Source organism: Lissotriton helveticus, chromosome 5_1, assembly GCF_964261635.1.
Source record: "Lissotriton helveticus chromosome 5_1, aLisHel1.1, whole genome shotgun sequence".
NCBI lineage: Eukaryota > Metazoa > Chordata > Amphibia > Caudata > Salamandridae > Lissotriton > Lissotriton helveticus.
Genome location: NC_136065.1, coordinates 1,680,240,387 through 1,680,263,334, shown reverse-complemented (window position 1 = coordinate 1,680,263,334; position 22,948 = coordinate 1,680,240,387). Strand labels below are relative to the sequence as shown.

The following is a 22,948-nucleotide window of genomic DNA, read 5'->3' as shown; positions in this document are numbered from 1 at the left end:
GGATAGAAAAGCTGAATAGCCTGACACTAATAATTTGATTAGCAACTGGGTGAATTCTGCAAAGATCTTCACCTCATGAAGCCCACTGTCATGCTTACACATGGAAAAGTCCAAGAAGGCAGTTTCAGTTGAATAGGACACCCCTCCTCCCCACCCAATGGGACTTCCCGGTATCAGGAGCAACCAATGAAAATAAAGGGAGGGCAGTCTCCAAGCTGAAATGACAGAGGAAATGATCAGAATAGAAGAAAAACATAAGTTATTATGCAAGATCAGTCCAATCTACCCCTTACCGTATAGGACTTCAAATGGGAGGGGGAAACTGAGATCTCAATAACATGTCCAAGTAGAAGAGCCAGGAAATAATCAAAGGAACACGATTAATCTAAATATACATAAACACAGTTCTATACCTTAAGAGGCTGAGCTTCAGACACAGTCCCATACAAGGTACACCTAACTCATGAACAATACTCGGAAGCAAACCAAAGCAGTTTCTTCACTACTCAGTAAAAATAAGGTGTAATAAGACAATGTACAAAAATGAATTTCAAAACAAAACCAGTCAGCTAGAGGCTATTTCGAAGGACCAGCAGATTCCACTACATGATCAAGGAAAAGGGTAGAGCAGGGATTAGGGAAGAAATGAGTGCAACAGAGGGCCGGGGGACCATGTTGCTCCATGCAGAAAAAATAGTTATGAGGCAAAGAATAGTTTGAGGTAGACTGTTTTATACATAACCAATCATGACTGATCATGTGACAAAAAAGGGGCGGGGCAGGCTCCACAAGTGAAATAAGTCTATACAACTTGTGCAAAAGCACCAATAGAAGCGGATGTGACAATAGAATTCATCCATGTAGGGAAGCAGCCTAACTCAATCCCCAAATCCAACTCTTGCCAGGACTCCTGAAGCAGCCAGCATGGCTGAGGTCTTATAAAGCCTGAGGACAGCAATACCTATGGTCGAGCAGTACTATATGGTAGATGAATCCGAAGAGCCAACCGGCCTAGATGCAGTGTCACTGGCCTCTTGGACATTAGACTGTGATGATACCCCCATTTAAAAAATATCCCCCCCAGGGAGGAGGTTTGGGAGGAAAATCAGCTTGAAATTGGGCCACAGGACTAGTCGCTTCCACAAAAGTAGCTGGTTCCCAAATAGAATTCTCGGGATCACATCATTTCGGGTCAAATACATACTGACAGACCCCCTTACCATTACAAGAATAAACATTTTCCGTACCCCATATTAGTGTTTACCTTCAACCTCAGGAGAAAGGGGGGCGGAGTTGTGGGCCTGAATGTAAACTGCTCAATTTCTATCGATGTTAAGTGGTTTAGTGTCATATGTGGCACCTCCGTCAGTACTGGCCATTGACACAACCGCACCGCAAGCTGGATTCTCAGCCTACATTTTACACAATGCTGCACTGGGTACGGGAAAACAAGAAACAACAACGTGGGAAGAAAAAGAAAAAAAAGTGCCTTCATCCTAGCACGGATGCCAGCGGAAGCAACCTAATCATAAAGAAACTATCTATACTTGGTCATTGCTCCACAGAAGGGAGAAATGAATGAAGAGAAAGTGAAAGTGGCACGTGCTGATCAATCAGGAGCCAGCAAATAAGAATAACAAGTAAACCAATGAAAGGGTAAGGAATGGGAGGGCTCCAAGCCAGTTTTAGTTAACAAAATGTCTCACAAGTGACAGCACATGCAGGGTCTCAGGCGAGACCTAAGAATGAATCTAGAAAAAAAAAACTTGTCTACTGGAAAGGTTCAGCATATGGCAGCACATGATTAAGCAATTTGCAGTAGAGCAAAAATTCCAGTAAATTAGAAGAACAGCAAAGGGCCAGGATACAATTTTGCCCCCACAAAGAAAGGAAAGGTGTCAGTCCAGGAATACCTGGAGGCAGCCACTTTGATAAGTGACCAATCACCCTCAATGCATGAAGCAGAAGAGGGGCAAACCCACACGTGAAATAAAGTTTTCACACGTGTTTCTATAGGAGTGTCTCTAAAACCCCCACTCAGTGTTTGTATATGTGCATCACCCTCGCCTGAACTCCATACACAGAGGCAAAGGCCTCTGCAATCAAGGCATAGATCTTCCTATTGCACAGTAGAAGGAAACGAATAATGGTTATTAAAGTTAAAAAATAATTACAATTTTCCTATGTTAAATTTTAACATTCAATAATTTTATATATATTTTAAATTCAAATTGTTGTAAAGTTTTTGTTTTTTTACCAAACCCACCTAAAGTAAAAGGTTACTAAAAGTTTAGTATCAGGTTGATTTAATTTTTATTAACAAATAGGTAGATTTATTTTTTAATTGAAAAATTCATTACAATTTCAAAATATTTTTTTATTTATAATTTATATTTAATTTTTAACATAAAAAACGTTTATATATATATTTTTTTTAAGTTGCATATTAATTTTAAGATTATTTCTTGCGGGGTTTTAAATGAATTCCATGCTTCTATTATTTTCCATGGGGCAGTGTTGCCGTGCCTCAAAGTGGCCATGGGTACTGCTGGACTTACTGCAGCTCTTAGCTGTAATACATTTATGGATGTTTTGGTTCCCTTTTGTCCCTAGTAATTTTAAAAGTGCAGTTTGTGAATAGTAAGGGGCTTACTTGTTTGTGGATGAATGCACGTCCCTCACTAAACCACTCACTAGCCCCCATCACCCCTTTTTACTGCTCCCAAACCCCTCTCATTTAGTTGTAAACATTGCCCATTATCCAACTACTCCCTCTTACCTCCTACCTTTACTACAAAAAAGTATACCTGCATGTGAGGAGATCTCTGCAGTTAGGCGAAGATCACCGCACATATAAGGTAGGAGAGGTAGAGGCAGAGGCCTTCGCACATAGGTTTGTGAATAGCATTTCCTGCAAGGTAGTAGCACTGTTGAAGTATTACTAACACTACAAAATGCAGTTTGTGCATAGGCAACTTAGTGTTTGGGATTGTTCATCTCTCTTAAATTCTCTTGCAGTGCTTCAATATTATGTATTTACCTCCCCGAGGCATCCCATTGTTGTTTATTTATGAGTCCCTTCACGCCCTCATTTACAATATACTGGACAATTCGCGGTCATGCCACTTCTGGGAAATGCATTATTGTAGCTGGTAATAGCAACATTACCATAAATTTAGATATAGCTGGGGGCTTATTTATTGGGGGAAAATTAGCACCTGTTTTTTTGCTTACACTAGTGGCCTCTGATTTGCCATTCAGATAAATACATAATACAAACACAAAAAGCTGTTGGAACTGGGTTACTTAACGAAGTACCAGTGTGGTAACTTGGTACCAAAAAACGTATGGACAAAAATTAGAAGTATCCGGCCATAGATCAGACCCTGCAGCCAATCATCATTGTGCAGGCTGTCAGCCAAACACAGTGGGCAGCCTCCCGTAAGCTGCATGCAGGACAACCCACCACTGCTCAGAGATTAAGGCAGTGTGCAGGGAGATGGGAGCCGGGCCTACACAGAAACCAATGGACTTCTTGACTTAATGCCGTTCGGCTTTAGAAGCCAACATAGCACCGAACTTGCCTTGATTATAGCTCCAGAACAAGTGAGACGACGGTCGACGTAGGAAGCAGTGCGGCATTAGTCCTTTTGGACTTATAAGCAGTGTTCGACATGATGAACCACAACACGCTTTTGGACCGTCTCGCAGCTATTGGGATAAAAGGTCTTGCACCTTCTCTACTCAAATCCTTTCTTGAGAATCGTGAGCAGTTTGGGGCTCTGGAAGATTACCTCTCTTCTACCTTTTCCCTACCATGCGGCGTACCACAGGGTTCGTCACTAAGTCTCACTCTTTTTAATATTTATGTGGCCCCGCTGGCTAAACTGATCAAATCCTATGGATTTACAGTGGTATCCTACACCGATGATACACCGTTAGCCAACAACCCTGATGAAACTGCCTTGGGCTTTCAGGACTGCATGCTCCAGGCCTGCAAATGGATGGCCTCAAACTGCTTAAAGCTTAATTCTAGCAAATCTGAGGTCATATTTTTGGAAGAAACGCAACCTTCTGGTCCCCTTGCTGATGGCCTCGGGAATTATGTACCTTACCCTCTCCAGTTGACAAAGTAAGGAATCTTCGGAGTAAACTTTAGTAATAACCTATCCTTTGAAGGACATGTTAATGCTGTTGCATCGGCATCTTTTTTCACCATACAACTCCTTCGAAATATTTCCTTTTATCCCTCCCGACCTTTGAAAAACATTGGCGTCTGCCTTAGTACTTTAAAGGGTTGACTACTTCAATGGCCTGTTCGTAAACATCAGGAAGAAATCCTTGAACAAAATTCACAATGAGCAGAATGCAGCTGCACGCCTTCTCCTAGGTATCCCTAAATACATATCCGCTTCTTCTGAGTTTAGTTATCTACATTAGCTTCCAGTTAAGAAGCGTATAGCTTTTAAGCACTGTGCATTGCTTTTAAATCTCTTCAGGGCAATGGTCCTGAATATTTCAGGAACTGCTTCCAATGGTATGTTCCATCCAGACCGCTTCGTTCCACTGCAGAACACAATCTTTTTGTGCCGACATTCAGGAAAGCCAACTGGGGCGGCAGAGGCTTTGTTGTAGGCACCACCAGATTATGGAACTCTTTCCCTTGTATGTTGAAAGGGATTACTAATCTATTAGCTTTCAGGAAGGCACTTAAAACATGGTTATTTAATCTCTAGTCTTATCTTCCTCTTTCATGCAGTTTACCTATCGGAGACTGGTGCCTAGATGCCCCGGGGCAGTAGTGCACTTTACAAATCCCTTTGTCCTTTAATTTTATTGGGTGCAGCTACCACATACCATGCAAGGCTTCTGCCATGTGCAGTGAAGGCTGGCATACAGAGGGATGAGCGTAGGGACAACCCACTGTTACACACAGTTAAGGGCTGTATCCAGTCATGGCGGGAGGGGGGTGTTGGAGGGTTTGGCTGCCCATTCAGGAGATTGGCCACCTATGGGGAGCTCTGCACAGGGCCTGGGCAGCGCCTAGCGCATTGCCTAAGGATATGAGAAGGCCGTGCGCAGTGGGGGTTGGCAGCCCATGGGGGGGAGAGGGGATAGCCATGCCTGCGGCCAACCCTGGCTGCACTGGACCTTCGGTTGGCTACCTGTGGGAACTGGGGCAAGGCCTGCAACCAACTCCTGCTGCACAGAGTGGGGCTTTGCCCCTCTTGGAAGGGATTGGCACTGGTTGCCCATGGGGGTTATGCCAATGGTTCCCTTTAAATAAGATCAAAAACCTATAAATCTACTGTAAAGAAAACAAATATTAAAGTGATGTAATAGGTGGTGAAATGAGGTAAGAACTAACGCTTAAAAAACGAAAAACCACTCACGTTAGAAAATTATAGTCTAGTGAACTAACTGTAGCATGTGCCTGCCCTGTCAGGGACATTTTATAATTTCACATATTACATCATTTATTACATGGTAAATGAAATCATTGATGACATCACTGATAACATCATCCAGTGATTGTGACAGTGTGCCATAGGATTTCTGGACTGGTATTAAGTCAACAAACTACACCTGAGCCCAAGTTTGTAGCACCAATTAACTGATAACAGACATAACCTTTGTCCAAATGCTGGACACATAGCATATTTGTCAATTCACCCACATTTGGTGGATGTTACCATCTTGATAGTGGTATTCACTCAACTAACAAACAAAATGTTTCCACAGACTTTAATGGGGTCACCTACTTTATAGACCGTCAGCACCCTTGAAAAAAGTGTTTGTTCTCTACTCACCTTAATGGGATCACCCTTTTGAAGATTTTACATGATCCCCAATTTTAAGTCAAGAGGCTGACAGGTGTGCCTTAGCCATTAATACAACACATTCAGCCAGGTCCTATAGTCAACCCTCCAAATTGTGGTAAAATACAATACACACATTAATGAGATGTGCACTATAGTATACAACCTAACAGCGTTGGTTACAACCACACCGAGTTAAACCACCTCTAAGTGGGTCACCCCCACATTCTATATTATTCAACAGTCTGCAATAACACAAGATCTTCCATGGCTTTCTGGAAATAAACATCCACACCTTATAAACATCCTCTTTACATTGTATTTTTCTATAGAACTGTAGAAAAACTATTTAATATTGGCACATGCCCATACATATACTGGTTAATAATCTACTGCTACTGTGAACAGAAGCCTGTCTTTTCTCTCATATGTTTTTCAACAGGGTTTGGCTGAAAATCACAGCCTATTTTGAAATATGCTCCTGCAACCCACATCAGGACTATCCGGCCCGAGTGCTACTTACTCTCAAAACTTTACAAGTTGGTAAACAATGCACCAAATAACTCACAATGCACAGCCACACTTTCTTCCAGGGCTTACACTATTTCCAGTCTATTCACCCACACGGCTACACACAGCAGTTCTATGTTTTATATATCTACAGGCCCCTTACTAACAACTTTCTTTTTTTTAATTATGTGATGATTTATCGAGCAATGTCAATACAGCATTAAGGATGATGTCATCAGTGATGTTATCAATGAATATATATATATCTATCAGATTGAGGACGCGTGAATGTTATACAACAGGTCCAATGGTGGGTGTTGTGCACATATGGAAAGACAGACCTGCAGAAAAGGGTCGCTGACTCCGGATACGGTATGCTCGGGCGAGTACCCAGACATCACAATGTTCTTCAGGAGTTGAACCAGCTGAGGGACGAGCTACAGAGAGGAGAAAAGGCCAGGAGTTACCAAATGCACCTTCATAAACAAGTTTACTGTGCTCCCTTACACATCCATAGCTATTTTGAAGTATGCTTTCATGGGCATCTGTGAGCGATATTGACTGTGCCCCTATAGAAATGTATAATGTTTCTATGTATATATACACCTCCACTGGTCTCCACAGTACACCTTTACAGACTTTAGAAATATATAACTTTGCCATATCTCTGTATACACATCCATTGGCCTCTAATGTGCATCTTTACAGACTTATATGAAATACCCATATACTTATATATATCTATACAACTGAAGGCTTTTCTTTGACAACTTCTGTCCTTGTTTATAAAAGGATATGTTCAGGTGCACAAGCATTAATATAAGGTTTCCTTGGATTTTCTGGACACAAGCCTACCTGTAGGCAATGCAAGATGTGGAGAGTTTCTAATGCGCATCCACACACTTGTGGTATTCTCAGAGCTCCTAAATACAATAACCTGAAGATTACTCATTCTTCCTTCACACTCATACTTGGTGATCAAAGTAGTATGCACAAATTAGGTTTTACTTTTAACAATGCCTTAATACACTCACGAGTGGTCCTCGCTGATGCTATATGAATCTCTCCTATATGTAAATACATGGGGCCTCCTCCTTGGTCATGCCTGGGGCCTCATGCATAAAGGTGTTATTAGTGCTAAAAAAATTCTGGTTTATAAAGCTATATGAAGTTTTATAAAGCTGCATACAAATCACAGCAGTTCCCAGACTTATTCTTTTTCCAGCACACCTGCAGAATGGTCTCTTAGCTCGTGTGATGTAGGAAATGTCCCTGCTCTCACCTTTCGGAGGTCCTTTAATGCAGTCGGGCTACGCTTGCACATCTCCGTCATTAGGATCACTGCTCCATGCTGTACGCCTGAAAGAAGACAACCATGACTAATGGTTCACAGAAAAGAAACAAAGAATTCCTCTACGGATCCCCTCACTGATAGCAAATCCTCACCTCAATCTTTCACACCTTAAAAATAATTACAGTCTTCAAGCAGCTTTCCAGTAGGAGTGTGGCCTCAAAGTTGAAATGTACATCCCCCCTGTACAATACCTATCACTTCTAGTTTAGAATATCAATTCTCTGCCTGAATTTTCCCTTGTCCATGTTATGTTACTACATCTCTCTATACAGTCGTCCAAAGTATCTAAGTTTTCTGGAGAAACATTCCCTTATCCAACTGATGTACTTGAGATTATTCACCAGTAAGCTCTAACAGCTTCGTACTCTGTTCGAAAGTCCCCTTAGGTCACTGAAAGGCTTCTTTTAACTTTTCTACGACTTTTTAATCATTGCTACCAATGCCAAAAATCTTTGATTGTGGAAGTGGCTGATCAAATACCAGTGCAGCACCTCCTAACTAGGTGGTGTTCAAGGCCCATTACCATATCTCAATATATTGTTTAACAAGATAATTCCTGTAGGCAACTTCAGTTTGTGGGTTGATAAGAAATCTAGCAAGCAAGTATCCGATTGTAATATATACACAAACTTTTGGTCTGCAACCAGTTGGTACATGCCTCTCCAAGGAAGGCAGGGCACATAAGTATGACTCATTCTTTTCAATCATACAATTGGTGTAGTCAAAGATAATGCCGCTTTCAAGGTTGAATTATGCACTGGTCTTCCTTGGAGGGCACAAGCCCAAGTACCTACCGGAAATTATTTAAATGTTCATATTTGAACGCCACCATGAATAACTTGTTCAGGCATGAGAGCCTCTCACAGCCAATCTGATGATGCATTGATTAAGTGCAAACCACCTTCGGTAGAAGGATTACACTGGAATGACTGTGAACCACCATAAACATGAATATCATCGCTGCAATGCTGGAGATGGTAATTCCCATCCAAACTCAACCAGCAGAGCTGTCTTGAACACTCTTGATGTTTCACTAAATTTGAGTGCGACAAGACAGTGCACAATTAACAAGAGGCTACTATGGAATCACCAACTGAGCAACGAAAACTCATTATATTAAGCAAAGTAACTTAATCTGAAATTAAACAAGTGAACTCTTCAAGATATTCCAAGGAATATCTGACCCACAGATTCTATAAAATCCACACAATATCATTGTCCTCCATGAAATCTAACATCACTGAGATTCAACTTAAAGTTATTAAGGACTAACAGTCAGATCATTTGTTCGAAGACTTCCCCTTAGAATCAGTCCCAATCTTCTTGCATTCAAGCAGACAAACCTGACACAAGTGCTAGATTTATTCACAAATATCAACACCATGATTAGCCCGGTACACCTGTGATCAAGGAGTTCTTCTGCTTGCTGGTCCCTACCCTAACCAATGTATCTCGCAATGACGATGAGACAGGTAGTGAGCACCCTACTGCTCAAAAAGATTTTTCAGACCCTAAGTTATGTCTGACTACAAACTGCATCTCAAACCTACAAAATAGTGGAAAGAGGGGTCAAAATGAAACGCAAGCAACACAGAGAAACCAAAAATTTATTCCAAGACAATCAGGCTTTAGATCCTCAAGAAAAAGATCTCTATGCTAACAAATATCCGCACAAGTATTTCCAAGGTGCCTATGATTGAATCTTCAGGATATATCTGCAGACTACCACAATTAGGAAGAGAAGAGCATGCTGGTTACAACAGGGATCCTCATTGTCCTTATCCAACATGTACAGGCGACTTCTGGCTTAGGTTTTGGAGCCCTGCCACCTTTTGTTCCAGATATAGCATTACAATATCATAATCAATCTTCATTTGGAGTGGGACCCAAAGGAATATCATCAGGCACCTCCATAGCATGTTTACCTGAATGAAGAAAAACATCCTATTCTTGAATGAAAGGAAAAGAGAGGTACATATCTGCTGGTTTTTGGATGGTTTCCATGAAAAACCGAAGATTGGTCCATTAGGACCATGTTAAATACAGTGGACATGTACAATCTTTCAGCTCTCCATGATCAAACTAAAAGCTGTCCCGTCTTTAAAATGACTGCTTTGGTTTCCTTTGCACCAAATTATTATGTTCGACGTCCTTGGTGCACAAGGATATCTGGAAAAGACACCCACATTACCTGCAAATGTTGGCATCCAACAATGTTCTCACAAGGAACCAGTATTCAAGAATGTTGCATGAATGTGCCTAAGCAGGTTCAGATGGATAAGACAAGGAGGAAACTTCTTGGTCCTGAAATACCACTGTAGAACAAACTAGACCCTGCCCGATATGCCTACAAAGTAACAGTAAAAGTCAGGAAAGTGCTGAAACTACTCTTTACAAGTACCCTTTTATAGCATGACGAAGGGAACAAGATCACCCTGAACCCCACCTGTCCATTTCAGGGAGTAGGACCTTGCTCGTACCAAGTGCTGAACAAGGAGTTCTGACATGCCGGCCAGAAGCAAGTTTCTTAACACACTCCGCCCCCCCACAGCCCACCCACACCCCTTCAACAAAACACCAATAAGGTCCAGAAACACCTCTGTTGCGATGACAACACTCACCAGGAAGAGCATCATGTCAGTGAATATTCTGAACTGGTCATGTTCTCTGCCACCCACCAGGAAGCAACCGGGGATACAAATACCTTTTAAACTAATGAATACATTTTTCATTTCTACTGTAATATAGGCATCTCCATCAGAAATAGGTTTAGTTCCCTCAACTTTGAAAGTTAAAATAGCTCAGTTGTCAGAGAATTTAGATGTAAACTCCTATTTCAATGACCATAAATCTGACAACGCTCATTTCTCCAGGAGAGTCTAACATTTTGCCTCAGAAACTTCCTGGTTATCTCTACTGTCATATCTAATTTATCTCAATCCCTCTGGTCTCTTACCAAACCTGTTCTCCGTGGCACTAAACATCTCTAAATCCGCTGAGTGATTCTCGCCTTAATCCCACCCTTTAAGGAGCCTCTTCCCACTCCTTGCCTACTACATACCGTGACTCCTTTCACTTAGAAGCTTCTTGCAGGTCGGCAGGAACATATCAATTAGGTCGGGAACCTTTCGGATGATGTGAACTGCACACACCACAGCCTGATGGAGGAGAAGATGGAATGAAAAGATGATCACCAAGTCTCATCACTGTGACCTGCCTCGAAAATTCACCAACACAGAGGCACCGTGTCTTTTGCAGTTAGGTATTCATTCACAGCTGCACAGTGACACTCCACTGATTGACTGTGAGCTAATGCATAGCATATTCCTCATTTTGAAATGGCCTTTTGGTACGCATCAATAAATAAGAATAAATAACAGTCCACTGCAGCTCTCAGACCCTAGACACCCGTCCAATCGCTTGATGACTGTTCCTATGGATTTGACCCGGTACAGTTGCCTGCTAGGCTTACATTATTCAAATAGCACAAACATACACCATTTTAAAGCAAATCAGTTGAACCTTCTCCTAGAAACATGGAGTGCAGAGGTCTTGGTTTCATTGCATACATTCCCATGCTCCCCACTTCTCTAACCCTATGTGCCAGCTGTACCCATCATACTGCAGTATATGTAAAAGATCACATCCAGCCAAGCCAGACATGCCGTGAATTCTAAGTAATGGACCTTCAACATGCAAATCACCTTCTTCTTGACGTAGGAGTTGGAGGTCTTGAGGAGCTGTGCCACCTCATTGGCCAGGTCCCTGCACATTTCCGAAGAGCCCATGCACCCAAGGGTGCACAGCGCCAGGCCCTGCACAAACTGGACGCTGCTGTTCAGGTCTCTGTGGAGAAAGTTAGGTAGTCAAGAATCATTTTAGAAAGCGGGAGAAGAGATTTACCTACACATCTACCCAAAAAAATCTAAGCTCTTTGACCCCCACCAATCAATCAAACCAACAAACCCATCCATCAATCAAAGCATTTGATAATCGACCAACCCATTAATGAATAAATCCTCTAGTAAACTGAGGACCTACTAACATATCCACCTAATAGACAACCCACACACCAACCCATTGCCTCATAAACCCATATACCACCTAATTCACTCCAACTCACAATCCATTCCTCCATAAATCCACCTGTTCAAAAACAGCCATTTCACGGTTCAGCTACAACCACGGATTCATTATTTAAGTCAAATAACCTCCAACAAATCCACATCTAGTTATGCACTGCTGTCCCCCGCATCTCTCCAGCCCTCCATGCTTATCCTCCAATACATATAGACTGCCCAGGCAACACACACATGTACTCACACATAACTCACGTTTTGATGCTGTTGGTGATCAGGAGATGGGCATCCTGCCTTTCGTCCAATAGCAGCATGGCACCAAGGTAACCAATCCGCTTGTCTGTAAACTTCTGGGAGGCAATCAGCTTTAAACACTCCATCTTGAGAAGGAGTTAGCAAACGTGTGAATAGAAGAGGATACAAAATGGGTTAAATGACAAAGGAAGGAGGCATAATAAAGATTTCACACTACACTGCACACTACACACTGAACTAAACACACCAAAGCTTATCCTAAGGATGGTTCACCATGTGTGGTCTGAGGGATATGAGTAATCTGAGGAATAGAGCTGCTTCAGGACGCCTAAGCCTGCAAGATGGGTGTCGCAGAAGAGGGAGCTCTGCTGACGAACACATCAGCCTGTATGATGCAGCCAGACTGATATCTACTATTTGAATGAGGAGTCTGCAATATGTGTTCAGTTTCAGGGATAATTATGCTTTTGGCACCATGCGCATGTTAAGATGTATGAACTCAGCTGTCTGTGTACTCAGTCTGCAAGATGGCTCCGTGGTAATACTGGTGTAACCTCAACTATATAGAACATTACACATTTTTTTAGACACCGGGAGATTAAGTAATTTACGCAGGATCACAGGATGTTAAGTTGAGGCCGGGATTTGAATCTGGTTCCCCAGTTCCAAAGTTGATAGCTCTAACTACTGGGCCACATCTCCGCCTGGATATTTATATGTGCCTCGAGATAAACAAGGTGGACCAGCTCTTTAATGTGAAGGGGTGCTAGGTTGGGGGCTGAAGAGAGACAGAGGTTTCTACGCAGAAGCATTTGGTCTCTTTCCATATTACACTGAACTGTGGTGGCTTTAGGCTCCAGAGTTTTAATGGGCTTCCCTAATAGAGCTTTTATGCAAAGGACCATCACTGTAGTCAAGCTTCTGCTACAAAATGCAAAGGGCGTTTTCAAGCTTGAAATATGGCCCCACGAGCCAAGGATTTCAAAAGCCTACAGTTTGACCAAAAAAGCCCCCAGGTGTGATGAAGCTTGAAGTTAGCGCATCAGTGTAGTTACATTATTAAGTAAATGTTGGACTGAAAAAGACGGCAAATATTTATTTTGCTTAAAAATTATGCTTATTTGCAACTAGAACACGCATTTGCAATGCAATCGGTCTCGCATTTGTGAAAGTTAAAGCTGTTGGTATTGAAAATTACAATATATATTTTTTTTATATTTGCAGTGGAGTCAATCGCGGCCGGCATGATTCGTGGGTGGGGGGTAGCGGTGTGGGTTAATTTTAACTAAATAAAACGTACCTTTGCCAGCCCGGTCCCGCGTCGTCTCATCTCTGAGTCCGCGCAGGCAGCCTCCCTCCCCTCCCCTAAGCCAATCACAACGCTGCAATAGCAGCGTTGTGATTGGCTGGGACGCCGACCACACAGGCGTCTATGAGGAGGCCATTTTTTCCATGTAGCCTACATGGAGAAAAGGGAGTGCGCATATGACTGGTTTGGTCGGCCCTGGGGCAGACCAAACAGTCAGCGCCCACAACAGTGGGTAAGCCACTCTCCCCTGACCTGGAGCAGGACCGCCCGCCTACAACCAAAACCTTCTGCTTTCTCGCAGTGCGAGATGCAGAAACATAAAATGGTATTTTAAATACCATTTTATGTTTCTGCTACTCGCACTACGAGTAAGCAGTTGGGCGACGCTCCACTGCCCACATGGAGCGGCCGCCCTTGGGTGGAGTGATCATATTTGCATAGCGCTATGCCAGACTGCTGGTGCAGTGCGTGACACAGGAGTATGAAAAGAAGATACAGAATAGGAATGTCCCCCGAGTAACTCTGGTTTAAGATATCAGATTCTGAATACGTGTGGGTGTCTGAGTGGTGAGAACAACAACAGCACAGTGTTAGAAGTCGTGATTAGCTAGTGCTGTGGTTAGAAGAGACAGAAATTGGTCATGGGGTGGTGGATTGTAAGTGCTACAGTTTCACACCACTGAACAGGAGACACACAAGGTAGTTATTAAAAACGGCGGCAGCCAATGCATTCCATAAAGGAGGTATAATTAGAATGAAAAAGAACACTGCTGAGTAAGCTACTTAAATTATTTTGAAGCGTATGACCTACGTGGACTGTTGAAAAACATTTACTTTTGCATTTGGTGGAGTGGTAGTGGGGGTGGGCAAGGAGTGTTGTGGGAGGGGTAATGGGCTGTGTGGAATGGCATGGGAGCGAGTAAGTAACCCCCAAGTTCCCTTGAGGTATGTTGTTGTAAAGAAATAAAAGTCCCTAGGAAAGCAGCAAGGTATCTTGATACGTATTTTTGTAAAGACTTCTGTTCAGAAAGTGTTTGTCCACTGAATAAAAGCAAACGGGGTGTGAATACTCCCAGCTCCTGCTGCTTGAATGTTAATTACTTGATGTAGCTACTGGGGGAGGAGATGGGAGGAGGACCGACAAATCATAGGGCTCTGCACCTCAATAAGCATGTGCTAGAACATAGGGGCTGGAGAGGAAAGAGGGTACCGATTCAAAACATGCAGAGTGAAATCTGCCAGTTATTGAAGCTTGCACCAAACTCTTTTTATATGCATGGACATTTGTTATACTTGTTTATGTGAATAATAAGAGACACGCTCCTTGGACAAGGTTTACCTATTCCTCTCAGTGTTACAGCTGTTCATTACACAAACGTTTTCATAAACTGCCTGAGCTGTGCAGGTTGTTACTTTACTTTAGTGGAGAAGCGTGGCTCAGTGGTTAGAGGCGGCAGACCCGGAAGCTGAGATCGACCGTGGACCAGGGTTCGATTCCCCGCCTCGGCGGGTCTCGGGCTCAAAAATTCCACGGTCGCGACAATTCTCGCTCCGGTGCCTACTCGACTCACGGGGTCACACTCTGCGACTCTGGGCAATAGCTTGCTTAATCTCCACTACGGCCCCTCGCGGCGGGATGCCTGGCTTTCACCTTGTGGACACCCTGCCAGGGTTTCTCACAGGGGAATACCAGGACGGGTTCCCTAAGCAAGCGCCGGGACGCTCACGGGCAGCTGTGCGCTTTACAAGTCCAGCACATTTACATTTACTCAGAATTACAAAGAAGAAATAAACACAAAAGACGCAATGTGAAAGGCAGCTGTTTAATAGCATTTTGTTCCCGGTGAATGCCCTTAAAGCACAGCGATGTAGTGAAAGAAACAGAACACGCAGCCAACAACTTGGCAACTAGCAGCTGTTACGTGTGCAGACGTGTGCAAGAAGTAGAAAGGGTTAACAGCTTACTAAGCGGTTGCCGTGCGTTCTGGTCCATCTGTCTATCCATCGGCCGCCTCTTAGTGTTGTGATAGAGCTCAGCCAGAACTCCAGCTGAAACGGAGCATGCCTAGTGCAGACCATCGCCTGCACAAGGAACTGCGCGTAGTGAGCTCCCCGCCTCCACCAGCCTTCGGAGAGTTGGAGCTGCTTGGAAGCCGAGACGTACAAGGACCTCACATTTTTTTATTTTGATGGGGTTTTATAAAGCGCAAACTAGACCGGAAGGTATCAGAGCACTTTACATGAGCACCAGTTACGTTACAGCCAGGCACATTAATTTTTTTTTGTTAGGCACGGGGAGATGAAGTGATTTTCTCAGAATCACAGAATATTGAACGTCCCTGCCGAGGCTCGAACCTGGTTCACCAGCTCCGAGGTCAACCGCCCTAGCCGTGAGGCCACATTCTCTCCCTAAAGATTGAAGGGCGATCCGCGCACAACAAAAGAAAGGTGCTCGGCCACCATTGTTCAAGATGAAAGGGCATCTTAAAGAGCAGCATGGCGCCCTGTTGGAAATTCTTTTTGTTAAAAGCTGAAGTAGGTGAGCCGTAAAGCACAAAAGAAAGGCGCACAGATGTCCTGTTAAATCTGAAGCTCGGCGTGTCGTATTGTAAAGAAAATTATAATATTTCAAGCGCGCTGTCGTAGCGAGCACCGTTTGTAAATATAAAGAACCCACACAAGAGGTGCCGCCGCCATATTTTAAGTTGAAGAGCGACGTTCGGCAAGCTCTTTTTGTAAATATAAAGAGGCCAATAAAGCAAACATCCAAAGCAAATGTAGCCAAGGAGGGAGAGTGTTAAACGGAAAAAAGAGTGCTCAGGCGCTAATGAATAACATGACGAGTAACACCACATGTAAGAGGAGCACTCCTCAAAGGAGGTTACAAAAGTAAACAAGCATTGGAAATGCAATCGGGCTCGGATTTATTTGAGTTTGAGCTAATGGCATTGTAAATGGCAATGTCTTTTCGCCATGTGTTATGGAGTGTGTGCATGTGGTGTGTAGTGGAATAATGTGGGTTAGATTTGAATTGTAGCAATGGTGGCATGCTGTGGTTTACATGAATATGTTTAAAAGTAAAGTGTACCATACTGAGATTGCTACAATAGTTAATTGTGGATGCGTTAACAATTGATGCGTGCACTGATGGCTGGTGGTGTGTGTGACTATGCCACACTGGTGCCACTGCACCTGCTGCACAATGGTAGCTACGCCACACTGGTGGTACTACACCTGCTGCGCAATCATAGCTAAGTAACACACTGATAACACCTCACCTGCTCCACGAATGGTAACTACGCCACACACTGGTGCCACTGCACCTGCTGCACAATCATAGCTAAGCAACACTACCACTGCACCAGCTCCACCAATGGTAGCTACCAATCACCAGTACCACTGCACATGCTGCACCAATGATAGCTACGCCACACTGGTGCCACTGCACCTGCTGCACAATCATAGGTAAGCAACACTACCACTGCACCAGCTCCACCAATGGTAGCTACCACTCACCGGTACCACTGCACATGCTGCACCAATAATAGCTACGCCACACTGGTGCCACTGCACCGCCTGCACAATCATAGCTAAGCAACACTACCACTGCACCTGCTCCACCAATGGTAGCTACCACTCACCGGTACCACTGCACATGCTGCACCAATGATAGCTACGCCACACTGGTGCCACTGCACCTGCTGCACAATCATAGCTAAGTAACACTGATAACACTACACCTGCTACACAACGCCATCTACCACACACTGGTGCCACTGCACCTGCTGCACAATAATAGCTAAGCAACACTACCACTGAAACTGCTCCACCTATAATGCTATGCCACACTGGTGCCACTGCACCTACTGCACAATGGTAGCTACGCCACACTGGTGGTACTACACCTGCTGCGCAATCATAGCTAAGTAACACTGATAACACCTCACCTGCTCCACGAATGGTAACTACGCCACACACTGGTGCCACTGCACCTGCTGCACAATCATAGCTAAGCAACACTACCACTGCACCTCCTCCACCAATGGTAGCTACCACTCACCGGTACCACTGCACATGCTGCACCAATGATAGCTACGCCACACTGGTGCCACTGCACCTGCTGCACAATCATAGCTAAGTAACACTGATAACACTACACCTGCTACAAAACGCCATCTACCACACACTGGTGCCACTACACCTGCTGCACAATAATAGCTAAACAACACTACCACTGCAACTGCTCCACCTATGGTGCTATGCCACACTGGTGCCACTGCACCTACTGCACAATGGTAGCTACGCCACACTGGTGGTACTACACCTGCTGCGCAATCATAGCTAAGTAACATTGATAACACCTCACCTGCTCCACGAATGGTAACTACGCCACACACTGGTGCCACTGCACCTGCTGCACAATCATAGCTAAGCAACACTACCACTGCACCTCCTCCACCAATGGTAGCTACCACTCACCGGTACCACTGCACATGCTGCACCAATGATAGCTACGCCACACTGGTGCCACTGCACCTGCTGCACAATAATAGCTAAGCAACACTACCACTGCAACTGCTCCACCTATGGTGCTATGCCACACTGGTGCCACTGCACCTACTGCACAATGGTAGCTACGCCACACTGGTGGTACTACACCTGCTGCGCAATCATAGCTAAGTAACACTGATAACACCTCACCTGCTCCACGAATAGTAACTACGCCACACACTGGTGCCACTGCACCTGTTGCACAATCATAGCTAAGCAACACTACCACTGCACAAGCTCCACTTACTGTTTCTTCACTCCCGCTGCCTACTCACAAGTTGTAATTTGCTATCGTGTAAAGGAACTGCCACTGTAGATGAAAAGTCAAGTAACATTTATTTAATCTCTCCCCCGTACTGAACGAGTGGCTTTCCTGCTGCATTTTGAAAAAAAATGTATGCACGACTGCTGATGTGGCCGGATGATGATTTGCCTCTTTGTAAAATCATATTTTGTAACAGCTTCCAGAGAGGACTGACAGTTTGCACGTTTTAGCCTTCTGCCAGAAATGTATACATAAACACGGTACTTCTATACGAGTTGTCAAAACACTAGACCCTTCATTTATTTGCAAAAGGTGAAAATTGATAACGAATCAAATTGTGTTTTGCCATACCGTAGCCCATACCGTATACACTTACACATGAAACGATGCACACGAACGTGCGCCCTCAAAACGCACTGCAGAATGGTGAACGCACCCAGAGCATCTGGATTCCATTACAGCGGCTCCCCGACAGCTCCTAATTAAAATTTATGGACGGCCCTGCGCGTAACCGCACACGATATGCAGGAAGTGGCCCACGAGAAAAATATATGGCCTATTGCGTTACGACTAATATAAACACGGCACAGCGAGGACCAATTACCATTCAGATTGGAACTAAATGTACTGAAAAATCTTGCGCACTTAGGAATTTTTCCTGCAAGATTCAAAAGCCCTTAACAAAAGGAGCTCGGAGCTCCGCCCCCTGCTGACGCTGGGGGGGGGGGCGTAGGCCGAGCCCTAAAAAGGAAGGGCTAATTACCATAGTAACCAATGAAAAGCAGCAATTTACAAAGGACAGAAAAATGAACCAATTAGAAAGCTGGATGTTGCTTAATGCCCATATCCTGAATACAGCAGGTTTTGAAGAAAAAGTGCAAGCACTGCCTAGTCAAGACCTCAAAAGTAAACTTTTCTCCAAATCAAAATGTACAAAACTTTTTTTAATTGCATTTTGCCTTTAATTTGAAAGTTTGCTCACTGCATGAAGTGTTTCCCCCCCATCTCTTAAAATGATCTCATTCTATCACTAGATGGAAAGGCATTAACTGTCTCTCAGCAGGAAGGGACTGAAGTCACTATGACATCAGTCGATTTTGCAGGACTTAGAGGTATGACATAAGCCATAATCTCTTTGATCAGAGGCATCCCGTCCTCATGCACTATTTAAGAACAGTTATTCTCCTGAAAATGGATGTGAAATCTATCAAATAATTTAATGAAATCTTCTCATAAAGGAATACGTTATATTCATGCTGGGTGTCTGCAAAGTTACACATCCAATAGGAGAGTTACTGGTGGCAACTGCTGCAAAAACAAACTAAACATTATATATTACATTGTGAAATTTGTAAAAACAAAAAACAACATTCTAGGATTGTTAGACCTCCACTGGTTTTACTGGAGAAAGCAGAATATTCCTTCCAAATTGTTTACCTGAATCATATTGGTCCATTACAAACAACTGATGGGTATAAATTATACAAGCAGAGGTAGGCTCATGCACCCAATTTATGTAGGTATGGTCCCCAATGGCAGGTAACGGTTTGCGGTCATAAAATACTTGATTGACTTAGTGGCAATGAGTAGAGTTCATACATTTCATTTTGATCAAGGGCCAGCTTTTGCCTCTAAGGCGTTAGCTAAGACAGGAGTACATCTCCAGTTCTCATACTCTCTAATACTCAGCTCAAACAGGGTCATAGAGAAAGCTATCGGTACACTAAAAAAAGCTTAACTAAAAATGTCTTGACAATGGTGGGACATGGGTCCAAAATCTGTTAGGAGAACAGAGAGCAACAACTTATATTGCAAGATGTGCACTGTACAACATTGTGCAATGCTCTTCAGAAAAAAAATGCATGTACTGGACTTTCCAGGAAGGGAGGATCATGCTAATAAATCCGCCTTACTCTATTGCAGAACTTTCAGCTATACATGGGATTGTCAATGTCAGACTTTCAAAACTAGCGCTGTACCCAAGGCTGTCTAGTTACCAGATGTTTGTGGCATGGGGATGAGACTGATGGAAGAGTTTGGTCTGCCATATTGAGCTCCTGTACCAGTGTGTGAGAATTGTAATATTACCACCGCCGCCTGGGAGAAAGAGGACACAACTGGTGTCAGTGGACACAGTAAAATTGTATCATGTGACCCACCTACTGCAGACCAGTGCAACTTCTAAAACCACCACTGACTAAAACTGGTGACTTTATTGCAGTGTCCCAGTAAGATACATCTCATAGAAATAAAGAGAAACCAGTCCTAAGCACAGATCGACAAGTGATAAGCACTGAAAGAAGTTCTGACAAGGTGACATCTCTGACTGCCCTGCCCCTTCTATTAGAAAATGAACCAGATGAACATTTTGGAAGTTGTTGTGGCCATAACTCTCAAGATTCGAGTACAGAATTATCAGAATGCGAAAGTATTCCTTTAAATGGTTTGATGTTGAGAAGTCTTCCCACTCAGAGAATCTAACTGAAAGCTTAAAAAGCTAAATAACCAAAGTGAAATAAATAGAGTGACTAGGGAAGTATCTCAGAAAATAATGGTAGTCAACATGCTACAGCATGGAGCCTAAAGAGAGGAATTAGCTCATCAAATGAAAGGGCCAGCACGAACTGTCCACGTTCCACACACTTTGTGTCTGGAGTTAAATTACATTTTAGCTCCAAGCCTGTTACAAGTGAATTGGACATACACACTGCAAAAAATGTGCTTATGGAAGCCCTTATGCATGCTTTGATGTAAACGCTGATCCTCATCTCACTAAAGAGAATCAGAAGCAGATGTCCTGCTACACAATGTATGCTGACTGGTATATACATATATAAAATGCAACAAGAACATTACATAAACTTGGAAACAGTACCCAGTGCTGGTAATCGAGAATAAACCAAACGTTTGAAAAAAAAAAAAAACTGTCCTTATTTTAACTCTCTAGTGATGTACAAAAGTGATGCTGAAACATACTTCCATAACCAAAATGCAAAAAACTTTACTTGTGTGTTTATATTTAGGAACAATGTAATATATTAACACCTTGACCACGGCAAGAATTCCGCCGCAGGGCTGGAATTCTAATCAGTGGGCAGGGTTTGGACGGCCCCCGGCTGTCCTCCGCACACGCCCACCATCACGTGGGACAGCCAGGGGCCATCCGCAGCATCAAAGGGGTTAATTTGAATTCCCAGATGAGTATATTGACAAAGGATATTCGGTTCAGAATATAACCATACCAGTAAAATCGGAATGGAGAACAGAAAGTTGGCAGATTCAAAGGTCACATACTTTATTACAAGCATGTTATTTTCAGGAATACTTTAGATTTTTGAATGATATACTTCAATGAATATTGTGTGCTGGTTTCACTGGTGTTAATGAATTACTAACACCTTTAATACCCAGATACAACAATGCTTGCTTCTTAGATGGCAATAGGAACGAGAATGAAATGCAAGCATTAGTTAATAAAATGCCTCTCCTGAATCTGTAAAAATGTGTCTGTGGAATTCACAAACAAATTAATGTTATCAACAATTTATTTCAGGAGCAATAGGACCATTGGCCAATAACCCAGACCTGAGGTATAACAAAGTACATATTGACACTGATAGTACTGGTTCATTTTGTCTAGTAGGTGAATGACTTCTTACTAGAAGTTATAAAACAACACAATTGTGTAAAAATTTGAATGTTTATATTTTTCTTAACGGTTCAAAGGTGCATGGAACCAGAATAACAAAGTTGAAATATTTTGTTTATACAATTTAAGTGATCATCAGAAAATGCTAAGTAAGCATGAATCTGCATATTATTTGGTTTCAGTACAGGAGTTTGAATTATTTACTTCTACTCCTTATGATAAATCAAATATTACAGGGTTGACCCATGGTTCTATTATGATATGTATTACAATTAGAAGGACATTACATTAAGAAGGATGCTGGATGCTAGGGAACTACATTTTAAAATACTCATGACAAAATCCACTGTTTACTTGAAGAACAATCTATATTTTCAAATGCAAAAGACTGTTCACGTGATTTAATAACTTCACTTATATGTAAACAATAGTTGTTATAATGAATGCACTACAACTATAGCTGCAAAATAATTATACATTTAAGGTACCACCAAAAACAGAAATTTTAATAACAAAAGAAAATGTTTCTTATATTGTGAGATTTAAAGAATATTGTTGGTTTCTCAGATGATTTACATACATAGTGGCTGTGAATGAGCTCGTTAAAGATCAGAGTTATACACTACACCTGCCAAGAAGTGACTCTGTTGGCCAAATATTTACAAACTATTGTATGCAGATCACAATAAATTGCCAAATAAAATCATTTTTTTTCCAAAACAAGAATTAGAGATAGATTCAATAAGAAAGTATTATGAAGCTTGGGTCGTATAAAGTGCAAGTAGAATAACAGTTGTTGAAAACAACATATCCACATTAAATTATTGAAAGGCTAGAAACTATAATTCTTGTATCTACTACAATAGACATTAACACATAAAAACAGCAGGAAAGAGTATGTTAGGGTTATTCAAAGAAACAGAGTCAGCTTTGTATACACTGTGGTATATATGTTCACATTTTTACACAAGATTAGTGCCAATCCCATTAGTGGATGTGACAGCTTTGTTTGTCTGTAGTGTACGCATAAGAATGCATGTACATCCCCAGATGAGGCACTCCGTGAAGGGTTCAAAAATGATTCCAAGGTTAGTAGATGGTTGTAGATAAGTACATTTATTTTTCAATGATGGTCATGTGAAAAATTCTCAATGATA

General features: G+C 42.6%; 1 protein-coding gene across 6 annotated transcripts in view; it reads right to left on the bottom strand.

Moving 5' to 3' along the window:
- The window catches only part of AP1G2 (adaptor related protein complex 1 subunit gamma 2), a 210,605-nt gene that overhangs the window by 169,117 nt on the left and 18,540 nt on the right, over positions 1-22,948 (bottom strand). For all 6 annotated transcript variants that reach the window (XM_078644910.1, XM_078644909.1, XM_078644913.1 and 3 more), the window contains 5 exons: positions 12,018-12,142; positions 11,388-11,529; positions 10,745-10,841; positions 7,612-7,688; positions 6,671-6,766 (listed from right to left, as the gene is read on the bottom strand). In XM_078644910.1, the coding sequence (XP_078501036.1) occupies positions 6,671-6,766; positions 7,612-7,688; positions 10,745-10,841; positions 11,388-11,529; positions 12,018-12,142 (537 nt within the window). The remainder of the gene's footprint in view (positions 1-6,670; positions 6,767-7,611; positions 7,689-10,744; positions 10,842-11,387; positions 11,530-12,017; positions 12,143-22,948) is intronic.